Source organism: Rhinolophus sinicus, linkage group LG05, assembly GCF_036562045.2.
Source record: "Rhinolophus sinicus isolate RSC01 linkage group LG05, ASM3656204v1, whole genome shotgun sequence".
In the NCBI taxonomy this organism is placed as follows: Eukaryota; Metazoa; Chordata; class Mammalia; order Chiroptera; family Rhinolophidae; genus Rhinolophus; species Rhinolophus sinicus.
In genome coordinates this window covers 118,465,068-118,478,554 of record NC_133755.1, presented here as the reverse complement: position 1 = coordinate 118,478,554, position 13,487 = coordinate 118,465,068, and the positions used below count along the sequence as shown (strand labels likewise).

General features: G+C 38.0%; 1 protein-coding gene across 2 annotated transcripts in view; it reads left to right on the top strand.

The window, feature by feature from the left end:
- The window catches only part of UBE3D (ubiquitin protein ligase E3D), a 131,278-nt gene extending 118,043 nt beyond the window's left edge, over positions 1-13,235 (top strand). The window contains exon 10 of one of the 2 annotated variants that reach the window (XM_019729555.2): positions 12,679-13,235. In XM_019729555.2, the coding sequence (XP_019585114.2) occupies positions 12,679-12,699 (21 nt within the window). In that variant the 3' untranslated portion in view covers positions 12,700-13,235. The remainder of the gene's footprint in view (positions 1-12,678) is intronic. The other variant, XM_074333243.1, reaches the window with a different exon arrangement.
- The last annotated feature ends 252 nt before the right edge of the window (positions 13,236-13,487 follow it).

Sequence of the window (13,487 nt, the reverse complement as noted above, 5' to 3'; positions counted from 1 at the left end):
TAACTTTTCCAAGTTACAAAGCCATGAGAGAAAGTGTACTATGTTTTGATGGGGCGTGGAGCAAATCTGAAACTCATATATTGTTTCAGATGTCTTTAGCACACCTAAATTGCTAAAAGGCTGTGAACATAAACAAGTATTCCATTGAGTCTGCTGCGTTCTCAGAACTATTCTGTTCGGTATGTTTAAAGATAAGGCCTCTAGGCACTTTTGAGAGATGTTTTCCATTTTCCATTTATTTAGGGCTAAAAAAATTTTTTGAAAAGAAACAAAATATATTTTTTAAAAATTTCCCCAAATGTCCTTGAGGCTTTCTTTCATCTTTCTAAGGTGAATGAGAAATGAATGGAAAAGGGCTACGATGGGAGTCCCTCAGGTAAGCAATTTTGGACAACAAATACCCAGTGTGAGATAAGCATATACAATCACATTTCTTTTCTCATTCACCCTCGGTTCATAACATTAGTGGGATGCTAATAAAAAAACATGGGGAGAAAAATGTTGGGGGCAGGTCGTATCAGTGGGATACTAATCTTTTCATTCTCACAAGCCTGTAAAAACCAGCAAGAGTTTCCTCACTCAAGTCCGGTGATCTCCAGCAGCCATCTTGCCCTCTCTAAACTTCTGCCAGTTAACTCATGACACTAACCATCTGCAGGGGACTTAACTGCCGTTGTTTGTAAAGTATGAAAATTTTTCAAATATTAACATATTTCCTAGTAAAGAGAATCGTATAATAAAACAGAACTTAGTTATTTCCTCTTAATTACAACGGAAAAGGGGCTTTTTTTGCTTTTAGTTTCTATCCAACAAAATAATTTTTTGCTAACATGGTATTTTTCTAACTTGTTCTCTTTAGCTAACCAGACAAAAAGATTCATCTCTGAATATTGTAGGACCTGGCTTCTGAATAACATATGAGGGTACTTCAGGCAGGGTGATTTCTCACTGCAGTTTGAAAAGAGAACATGGTGGCCCCCACAGGGTGTGGCTTATATGTGTATACATGAGGTAACATGTCCAAAGAGCTTTGTAAGCAGTACGGCAATCTCTAGATGTGATCTCTAAATACTATTCCACATTAAAGTAACCCAGGCTCCTTGGGAAAATGGCTGATTCCATGTCGAGAATAAGAAATATATAACATGAGGCTGAATCCTGTTGTACCAGAAAGAAAGGAAAAAAACGAATATAAACTCCTAGGATCATGTCAATAGGACTTAGGCTCCAAGATGAAGAGCTTCTCACTGACAAAGATGGGATGATTTGTGCATCAGTAAGAATAATGTGGATTAAAACATATAAATTCATTATTTCATAATGACACTAAAACAATCAACACATTCCAGTCTATGAGAAATTCTACTGGACAAAAAATCTGTTTAACACATTAAAATCAATGGAAGGAAAAAGGAGAGAAGAGGAACTTACGATTTAAAAGAAATTTAAAATATATGAGTCAATCCAAATAATACTTGGTCCATATTTGGATTCTGATTTGAACAAACCCCCACTGTTAAAAGATTTTATGAGCTAGTTAGGGAAGTTGGATTACTGACTGGATATTTGATCATATTAAGGAATTATGATGAAGATTTTAGAGGTGATCATGGCATTGTGGTTTTGTTTTTATAGTAGTCCCCTTTTAGAGGTGCATAATGAATTATATACAAAATAATATGTCTGGGATTTGCTTCAAAACTGTTCTGGGGCAGAGATTTGGATGAAACAAAAATGGCCATAAGTTGGTAATTATTGTTTCTGGGTAATAATTGTGGATTTATTATACCATTCTTTTTATTAAAGAAAATGTTAATATTTGAAAAATTTCGGATTGTGCTGTCTCTGGAAAGTACACATATTCTTTCTCCTAAGCCAGGCTGCCTGTTTCAGCGTATAATGTGCCAGTTCTGACTTGCACTGAAATATGCAAGTCCTTCAGTCAGTCCATCAGTGATGCCAACTCATAGAACTTGCATTTCTGTGGAAAGAGGGCAATATCCTGGTCTCATAGTGAGCTATAGGCCAGCATTTTATGGCAGTTAGCTGATTTCACAGGATGCTGGTATTTCCCAAGGAAATATAGGTGAGCTTTGGTCACTTCCAAGTATTCAGTGCTCCAGTAGCTAGAAAAGTCCTGTCCACGTGGTAATACACTAATGATTGAGTGGTTATATATGCACCTATTCATTCGTACCGTTTTACAGAGTATCTTGATGAATAATCAGTCAGACTCTTCTTTCTAGTTAATGTTATGATATACATTGGATGTATTTATATTTATGAAGAGTCAAATCATTGTAAATTCCATCAAATAGTATCATGTATTAAAGACCCAAAGTTTTAGACAGTAATCCCAGATTCAGAGCTGAATTTCTAAGGAGTGGATGAAGTCAATATGCCAGTTTGAACCCCTAGGAGTATGACCCATTATCCACCTTCGGAGCCCCCTACACAGTCCTATCAGTGGCCTCTGGGCTCGGTTCCGTTTCAAGTAGCAGGTGGTATTTTACATTAAGCCATCTACATTCTTACATTTGCAAATGCTTTAGGTTTGCAGTTTTTTTTCAGATGCAGTGTCTGCAATTTCAGTACCTGATAACTGGTAGATGTTATTGTTACTTAGCAAAAGAAAAACCTTATTTAAGCTTTAGCTATTTTATACATGCAAGTCATTTGTGCTTCTTCTTTTAAGAATAATTAAACAAGAATTCATTGATGAATAATTAAACAAGAATTCATTGATGAACAGCCGACAGAATAAAAAGAGGCACCTGTAGCAATATTTAAAATACGTAAAACATTTAGATATTGTTATATTAGTAATACACGGTTCCATTTGTTGAGGGCCTCAGTTGTCCCAGGGTCTGCTGGGCCCTTATCAGGAATCCCCACAGTCACTGGTCAGCAGAACTGGAGGGAGCTGGGGCTTTGATTGGTCATCCAGCTTGTAGGCATGAGGGAGGGGGGATTCGACCTCAGCCTTCCTTTAGTCCAGAGCCTTGATCGCTGCTCTCCCTGTTCCTATAGCTGTGTAACAGAGTGTTGTCTTCTCGCACTAACCTGTTTTTACTTCTCTCTGTAGTATATGTTCCATATACTCTATCTCCAACTTCCCAGTCTTTCCATAGCAATTAGAGTTCACCTTTCTAATATCACCTTATTTCTCCTGGCTTCTCATGGAGCTTAGATGTTGGGTGTAAACTTCACACTTTGAACACTGAGAGCCCTTGATCGCTGCGTGCCCTTCGCCAGTCCCAAATCCTAAGCTGTTCTTGACATAGAGAAACTCTATGAGCAGTTCCGTATAAAAGAGTCCCTCTTTGCTTTTTGTGTGGCTTAAAGTGAAAAAGCTGAGGCTTGTGGTAAAAAATCACGTAACATCGTCCTCTTCGGTGTGTCTCTGCTGGCAGTACACGCATTTATTCCTTTTTTCATTTTGTCATTTTAAATCCTTATAAACCCGTCCTTATCCCGCCTTTAAAATAAGTAGATTAATTGCAGTGTTATGATCCCTGTTTATTTCCTGCAGCTCCAAACAGGCTTAAGAAATAAATGGTGTTTATTTAAAAATGGATACATTAGCGTGTTTGCCTTTGAAGATTTGCATGTTTTTAAAAATATTACATTTTTCAAAGCAATGCTTAAGTAGTAATGGCTAAGCAAAATAACCATCTGGTTACAATTTGATCCCTTTCTCACCAGTCTTTAACTGTTACTTGATCATTCCAAGTCATAGCCTTTTTTTCTGAACTAACTGAACTGTACCAGTGTAATTCCTCCTGCTTTCTAAACTTACGGACAAAAATTCCTTTCTGAGATATCAGGCCAGTCCCATCTATCCTGTTGGTTCTCCTCATTTGCCAGAAGCTTTCTCTTCTAGCCAAAGAATTATTTTCTCCTTATGAGAAGGGCTTTAATTTGCCATTCTGTCTCTTCTCTCTCCTTCTTCCATCTAATCCAGAAGAAGTAATCTACTTTCTTCTTTAAAAATAGGGTGCATGTATCATTCCAACTGCTACTAAATCTGGCTTCAAACTGGAATAGTGTGGATTCTTTCTTCAACTGAAGTTACTATAGCAATTATCTCTCACCATAATTAGATGGAAGGGAGCTTTTATGATGAAATGAACGCTAGGCTCAGAAACAAAGACCTGACTGCAATCCCAGCCTTGTTTTACGAGCATTCAGCAAGGAGAAAAAGTTCCTTGACTTCTCTGTACTCGGTTCTGCATTTACAATTTGAGGACAATTACCCTGTTTCCCCGAAAATAAGACCTAGCCAGACCGTCAGCTCTAATGTGTCTTTTGGAGCAAAAATTAATATAAGACCTGGAATTATATTAAATTATATTATATTATATTACATTATATTATATTATGTAAGACCCGGTTTTATATTAAAATAAGACCAGGTCTTATACTAATTTTTGCTCCAAAAGATGTGTTAGAGCTGATGGTCTGGCTAAGTCTTATTTTCGGGAAAGCACAGTATGAAAAAATGCATCGTACAGCTACATGACAATAGACCCAAGTAATAATTATGTTAGGGTATTATAGCATTAGTTTCTTTTTTTTCTTGTCTCCCCAAATCTTTTACAAGGTAATATTACTTTTAAGATTAAAATTAGAGTTTCAGTCTAATATATTCAGTTTGAAAAAAATACTACTTATTGAGTGCCTATTATGTGTCTGGAGGATTTGCTGTGGCATTTTGGGTTTTAAAAAACACCAGAATCTTTCCTGATTATTTACACCAGGGCAATGAAAAAGCAAAAGAATTATGCTTAGTGGACTATTTAGAAGTACTTCATGCTCAACCTAAGATTTAAGGTGCTGTTGTGTGTAACCTAAGCGTTTAATGCTAGGCTGTCATCCCAACCCATGTTAAATATAAATGGTATTCTGTCTCACTATAGCCATCTGCTTCAGGACTCGTTCCAAAATTAACTTCCTGGCTCAGTCAGGGTCATCCCACTGAGGAAAATGGGACCTCAGTGATATGCTGACCAGACAACATCAATGTGAGCAAGACTTTAAATAATGCATCTCAGAGCTACCTCTAGAGGTAACTGGATTGAAGTAAGCTAAACAATATCATTTGCCAAGTACTACAGCATGATTTTTAGTTGAAATTTTTATGGAAATAGTTATAGATTTGCTTGTAGTTGTGAGAAATAATATAGAAGATCCCTTGTACACTTTGCCCAGTTTCCCCCAGTGGTAACATTTTGCAGAACTGTAGTTTTTGTTTCTTTGCCAGCTTTTATTTCTTTGCCAGCTTTTGGTGCCATCATGGTAGCCTTATTTTGAAGTCAGATTTGTGACAATTTTCTTTACCAGAATTAATCACTAATTTTGCTACAGAGACATACGGGGTAACTACCTACGTTTACAAAAGAAAACCACATCATGATATATAAGAAGCTGTCTCCACATCCCCGCCCACACACAAAAATGTATTCACTTAACGCATTACAGAATAACTCTACACCATAGGTCAGTTTGAGATATTTGGCCCCTTCGCTCTCTAGGTAACTAATAAACAGGACCCAGCTCTCCTTTTATAGATGTTGGGGCCGACCTCCTTTATCAATATCAGGAAATAGGGCTGGATATAATTTGTTTCTTTCTGGGCCAATGTCTTTAGTTTGTACTGGTTTAGAAATGAAATCACTGGATTGGGAGTTAGAAGGCCTATATTTGAGCCTTTCTTCTCCTTAGCTGTGTCACTGTAAATAAGTCAGTTACTTTCTCCAAGTTTGCTCAGCTGCTATGTAAAATGGTTGGACTAAACCAATAGCTCTCACACTCCAGTGTGCATTAGAATCACCTAGAGGACTTCTTACGACACCAATTGCTGCACTCCACCCCTAGCGTTTCTGAATAAGCAGGTCCATAGCAGGGCACAAGAATTTGCCTAACAAATTACCTAGTGATGCCAGTGAAATGGGATGAAATGTCATTGAAAACCACTAGGCTACATTACACAAAAGTGTGCTTTGGGCCCAACAGTCCACCCCGTCCCCACAAAAGACCTCAAATTTGTTTTCTGGTTGAATAAGTTATACATTTGTCCTTTTTTTCTTTTTTTAAGTGATTCAGAGCTATAGTGGACTATAATGCAGCCGATAAAAATATCGTAGAACATGCATTGTCATGGGAAGATAACTGCAATATATTATTAGGTTGACAAGAAGCTATATACTACAAAATTTTCAGTTACATAGAAATTTTAGTTATCCGTAGAAAATAAAAATCTATAAAGATATATCCAAAATGTTAATAGTTGTTATCACAGATTAATGGAGTTGCAAAATTTTTATTTATTGTGCTTTTCTGTGTTTTCTAATTTTGTCTATAATTAGAATATTAATGAATCAGTTACTAAAACAAAAAATGCAATAAGCAATACAAATCTTGATTTCTCTAAGTTTTAATAATTACGGTAAAGAACTTATTGAATACCAAGCAACAGAAGTAAGGCTGTTCAGGTATAAGGTAAAATTGTCTGGGACAGTTTACAAAGGCAGCTGTAACCCTCCTTAGCCCTTTCCCTGAAAAGTGTGGTCGATCGCCTTTGCTCTTCTTCCTGCTTCACAGAGTTTTTCACTCAGGCAATAAATAATCCTGGCTCCTGGACCATTATTATAGCATCGCGTTACTGTTTTCATGGCACTTTCCCACTGTTAACTAAGTAGGATCCACAGCCATAACCTCACGAGCTAGTCCCTCCTCCATCCTTGACAGTGAAGCAGAAAGTCCTTTTATCTGAATGAAGCAAGTTTCTTCCTTGGTTATGTCTCTGTTAGAAGAATTAATATTTACAACTAAAATAGGAATTTAAAAATATCACTGAACTAAATCTGTTTAGATGACAGCTATTTATTCCCCATGTGGGTTCATGTCTTCTCCTGGAATTTCTACTTGCACTGATATCCCAAATATATCATGCTTCTCAACATTAAGAAAGGTAGATGAAAGCGAGCATAGCTTCCATGAAACTTTATTTGTTAAAATAATGTTGCTGCTAAATATTTCAATTAATTAATACTGTAGTTCTTCATTTCTGTACTCTAGTAACTATTTCTGAATAAACTTGTTTGGTCAGAGGCATGTTGCCATTAAAGCAGCACAGTGGTGATTTTCAAAACACCACTGTCGTGCAGAGCTGCAGTGGTACCACTGCTTCCCTTCTGCTGAGTTCCCTTCTGCAGATATTCCATAGGAATGAAAAATAAAAAAGGACATTTTGATTTACGAGTGATAGGGTATTTATTGTGGGGCACTGTTTTATAGTATGCATTTTAATATCCACTCATATTGGTATCATAAAATTATTTCCTTTAACAAATAGGTTTTGTGCTACAGGCAGTATATTTTTATGCAACACCTAAAGAATACTGTCATACAAACATATGCCCCATGGGTGTGCGATCATTAGCAAAGTTACTGGAGTTCCTTTATGTAACTAGGAGTTTCGTTGGTCGCCTCAGAACTGCTTGTTCACTGGTTTTACAGCAGTACCGTCCAAGGCCAACGTTACTTTCCATAATCCATTTATTCTGAAAGAAGTGATGAGAAGCTTATGTGTAGAACTTACTCGCTTTGTTGAAGAATAGTTTCAAGACCCAGTAACTGTTCCTTTTGCCCGTGTTCTCAGCTCCATCTAGAGATGAAGAGGCATCAGTCCTCTTCTCTTTCTCTCACACACACACCTCTCTTCTGGTACTTCACACATGGCTGGCTTTTGACCTAGATGTCCACCAGCTGTGTTTAACTTGACTGGTTCCCAGGTAAATGAAAATAAACAGACTTTTTATTTATATGTAAATTATCATGGAGCACCCATGGCTTAGAGAAAACACAAGGTAAAGGTTTAAATTAATTTACAGACAGCTATCTTCCTTTTTCCCTACTTTCTAAAGGCTGTTAGAGAATTTGTACAGAAACTCCAGAGTTGGAAGGGTGTATTGATGTTCCCTTAGTCTAGTGTTTCTGTCCACAGTTAAGTATACACATAATTGCTGTCATTTTAGAGTGATAGAAACTTCTTCTTCACTGTGTTGCTTCTCTCATCTTCTGTTCCATGCTTCCTGCTTGCTAATTCATTTAGCAAGCCAGCGTCTTTTAGCGGGGGTGGGGGGAGTATATGCCACTCTGTGCCATCAAGTTTTATTTCCTCTCCTTGCCAACGCAATGTTCATAATTAGAGTAATAATTACCTTTTCAGGGTACTGCCTCAGACATCTCATTTCCTTTTGTAACTCAAGAACAGCAGGCATGACGCATCGCCTTAAACTTTTGGCATCTTATTAGAATCATCTTATGACTTGACTGTCTCCCCACTTGCCTTCTTTGCGTACTCTGTGACTGGACAATCACTGGCATATAGAAGATGCTTAATGATTTAATGAAGCCAGCTTGCCATTCCAGAGAGAGGAATATCGTATACTATTTATGCAATTGCGACAGTTAAATCTAGGTGTCATCAACATGGGCCTAATCAATGCTAAGTTAGTGAGTTAGTAAAAATTATTTAATCCCAGTGTTATTTAAGATGGCAAATATATTTGATAAATGCTTGAAAAAGTAGTTTTATTTTTAAATGTATATCTATATTACATTTTCATATCTAGATTACAAAATGTCTATTTTGTTTTGTAAATTTAGTTTAATTCTTGAATCTGGAGTTTATAATATAAAGTATAAACTCTTTTCTATGCCATAAAAGCATTCTAACTTTGAACATGAGCCATACCTAGACAAAAATGCATATCTGAGGCATAGTTTTATATACTTTTTTTTTTTTAAGTCTACAATACCCTTCAAAAGGATCCTTTGTGTATGGCTATGCTACTTATTCTAAAGAGTTTTTTCTAAAGTCTGCAATTATGAAACTCACATTTTCCAGTATTTTACAGTTTTATCTGTCTTGTTTAGCATATCCTGAAGCAGTTATGTAGCTTTTTTTAATATGCTAATTTTATCTTGTGCAGCCTGCCTTGACAGCATACCTTTTTATTGATTGAAATTCCAAATCTATGTTGAGGACTAGAATTTAATAATATAAATGTGTTAACTAAAATAAAAGAACATTAAAAAGTCTTTAACATTATTATGCAAATGTATTGAAGCATTATGAACTTAACATTTGGTCTGGTATTACATCAGCCTGGCCCTGTTTATTGTGGTTTAAGAATACTGTATTTAGATGCTGACTCAAAACAGACATTATTTTTAGATGTCTCCACTCTTTCTCCCCCTTTCTATTCCCAGGTGTCCAAATTCAGGTGCACAGAACACAGAGGGTCACATCTTACAGCCCACATGAAAGAGTCCTGTCTTACCTAGTGTTTAATAATTATTTATACTTTTGTAACTGTATATTTCAGTAATGTAACAATGGAGCCTGAAGCTGTAGCTATACTCATATACTCTGAAAAGCTTTAAAGCTTTAAAACTTTTACTTTTGGGAATAAAACTAAAAAGATGAAATACAGAGGTATTTTTCAGTGTAGTGGAACAAAATAAAATTATCCTCTCTTAAAATAAATGGCAGTTAGGGAAAGCAATTTTTCCTGTCATGGGTAAAAGCTAGGGAACACAAAATCATCATTTAAAATGTTAACTCAGTGTTTTAAATAAAAAGCTAAAATGCATTGTACATTATCTGTTCTCAGAGATGATTGCAGATTCGTGTTATTAAGTCCTGCAAAAAAAATACATAATGTACTTCGCAGATGGAACTATAAAAACTAGAGATGAAAAAAGACATATTGGGTCAAGTTTTAAAGTTTTCTGTTTTGAGGGGCCTCCATTTTGTGTTACTTAGTTTAATCAGCTCAGCCTCTTATTTGTTCTCCATCTTGAGTCCATATTCACAGGCATGCAAAAGAACATAAATCTTTGATATTTGAAGCAGTTATGAAGATTAAAAGTCCCGAAACCTCTGCAGTTTTATCTCATTAACCTGTAAAGTTCTAGTGGGAAAATCATGGATTAGGAATCAAAGTTTCATCCTAAGCCCACCATTGACACTTCATAGTTTTTTATCCTGAGCAAGTCACTTAATTTTTCCGAGCTTATGTTTCTTCATTTGTAAAACAAAATTTCAAATGCCTGCTTTATCTAAACCACAGAACTATGCTGAGGATGAAACGAGTCAACATAGGCTTTATACACTATCAGTGTTTCACAGGTTCCGGCCAGGTCCAGTTGCAATTCCCATATTGCAGATGAGGAAAGGATGAGAGGGGCTAACAAGCTTGTTGTTGAAGGAAATCCAAAGTCCTATGTCAAAATTCGTTTTTCAGCGTTGGCACTATTGAAATTTGGAGGCTGATAATTCTTTGGGGGTTGAGGGGAGGGGTTGTCCTGTGCATTATTGGATGTTTAGCAGCATCCTAGCCTCTATCCCCTAGGTGGCAATAACATCTCCCACGTTGTGGTGACCAGAATTATCTCCAGACTTTGCCAAATGTCACCTGGTAGACAAAATCGCCCCAAGTTGAGAACCAGTAGTCTGCATGATTCCAGCACTAAAGTTCTTCACCACTTTATGATAACATTTATCGGTATCATTGTTATTCTGAGTAGAATATCCTGGGATACTCCATAACGTAGCAATTTTCAAAATGAAAAAAGAGATAACTGATGTTCATCTGTCGTCTTTCTCGTTCTGGATATTAGCAGGGACACTGTCTTCTTTGGAAGGTCCCTGTAAACTTCTTGTAGAGGCTGTCACTTGACAGGGACACTGTTGACAGTGGGCCAGAAGTCAGACTCAACATCCTCTAAATTCCCTTCCCCTGTAAGTCTATAGTCATTCCCGAATGGCCCACCTGGTCTCTCTTGAACAGCCCCTTCTCATCTAAAATGTTTATAGGCTCCTGATATCTGTTAACCGTCTCAGAGGCCAGGGAGAGAAATATGTATTTTCATAACCATTATCTCATTCAGTCTTCACAACAAGCCCTTGAGGTCTGTATCAGTTCTCCATGTTTCCATTTTGTTTAGGCATCTTAACCTTTCTTCCTTGCCTGCTCCTTCAGCTTTGGTGTTCTCATTGCAGAACTTGATATGGAAACTCAGCAGGGACTTGATGTGGAAACTCAGCAGGTGCCTGTCTCACCAGCACTGTATGAAGAGTAACGTCCTTCTGAATTACTCAACATAAAGCAGATGCTTTCTGGCCTGTAGGACTCTGCCTTTTTCCTGTCCCCACAACAGGCTTCCAAAAATACATGCCTCCTTTGGCTGCATTCGGGGACTTAAGAACAAACTGTCCAAGAGTAGAATGCTTTTACTTCGGTTGCTCATTCTTTCTCCCAAAAAAGGCATAGGACCTTCCTCACCCTCCCACACTTCCCCATCGTTATCTCTAATCTACATCCCGCGCTCTTCCTGATATTGTCACAGTCCCCAATTATCACCTCTCAGCTAAAGCTTTCTTAACATTTATGATTGACTTTATTATGCTTGTCTCTCTGTTGTTTAAAAGTGTTGGCAAATTAGATGCATTTGATCTGGGCCTTATTAAATAGTCTGAAAATGTTTTGTACCTAGGCCTGTATGAATTAAAATTTTTTAAGACACTGAGTTTTAAGATTAATTGCTGCTGACAAGCACAATAAATATAATTGAGTGTGATTAAAAGCATTAGCATGACCTGAGGAGAGGCTAGTATAATTACCAACAGTGATAAAGAACTGTAATTGCCCACGAATCTTTAGAACACAGAACTCTGCTTACAGAAGGTCCAAGCAGTTGTTGGAACCAATGGGAAAGAGAACAATTACTTCCCAGCAACACAACTTAGTGTCAATTAAAACTTTTATTTATTTATTTTCTTTAAAGTGCGTGTGAATCATTTTAATTACTCTATGGTTTCTTGAAAAAGGGCTAATTGGCTTCTGCCATAAAATGGCAGGGTCTGGCCAGACTAAGTCATTTTTTCTTTTTAGATCAGCGTGCGTTCTTATCATTATTATTATTTTTTTTTAAGATTTTGGGAAGGGGAACAGGACTTTATTGGGGAACAGTGTGTACCTCCAGGACTTTTTTTCCAAGTCAAGTTGTTGTCCTTTCAATCTCAGTTGTGGAGGGTGCAGCTCAGCTCCAGGTCCAGTTGCAGTTGTTAGTTGCAGGGGGCACAGCCCACCATCCCTTGTGGAAGTCGAACCGGCAACCTTGTGGTTGAGAGGACACGCTCCAACCAACTGAGCCATCCGGGAGCTCAGTGGCAGCTCAGCTCAAGGTGCCATGTTCAATCTTAGTTGCAGGGGGCGCTGCCCACCATCCCTTGCAGGAGTCGAGGAATTGAACTGGCAACCTTGTGGTTGAGAGCCGCGCTCCAACCAACAACTGAGCCATCTGGGAGGCAGCTCAGCTCAAGGTGCCGTGTTCAATTTTAGTTGCAGGGGGCGCTGCCCACCATCCCTTGCAGGACTCGAGGGATTGAACTGGCAACCTTGTGGTTGAGAGCCCATTGGCCCATGTGGGAATCGAACCGGCAGCCTTCGGAGTTAGGAGCATGGAGCTCTAACCGCCTGAGCCACCGGCCGGCCCCGCATGCGTTCTTATTGACCAGACTTACTGGATTCTGATTTGACATGCATTCAGCCATTTCATCCGGTTATATAAGTAAAGAACTGTGGGTTTCTCTTCCTTTCGCAGGTGGCCTTTTTGAAGATGTAACTGTGGGAGCCGAAGCATTCCTCTCCACAGCATGGAGCTCACTGGCGGTTGGCAGTTGGCCCAGTGGGCAGTGATTATAGAGACTAGGACCAGAGCTACAGAATGAGAGCCCTGCATTAAAGTTTTGAGTTACTTGTTTGCACATATTCTCTAAGAGAAGAGTTAATTCTGTGAAGGGTGTGAAGACAGTCACAGTAGTAAGTTCAGGTAGGTATAGAAATTATGTCTCTATTTCCCACAGAGAGGAATATTCACATATGATGTGCTGTGTCAACACCACCTGGAAGGATGTTAGCTAGTGGAGACCCATCTGTCCTGTGTGGAATGCAGTGAGGGATTTCTACTGATGGAAGTGAATGGTAACCGCTATAAATCCTAGGAAATAAACTTTCAAAGGACTTCTCAGGTTCATTTAAAACAAATTTTAAAACAGAAAATAGAGAATTTTGTATACCTTATTCAGGGGAGAGGCTCAGGAAATAAATGTTTGTTGAACAAGTGATTTATCCAATTAAAGGTTTTCCCATGTATGTAAACCTGCATGTATTCTTTTTGTTCTTTATTTTCTTTACCAAATACTATGGTAAATCAATCAATATACCTCACTGGAGTCCTGTTACAGAGTTGTCATAATCCTTGTATGCAAAACAGGTGGTGAGGAAACCATGGAACGAGAATGATAGAGCGAGAGGGAATCCTACAGAGCACAGGCCAGCTCCTGATTTTACAGAACGGTCTGAGACTTACTTGCCTGTAATCACAGTAGAAGCAAAGCTGGGACTGGAGCC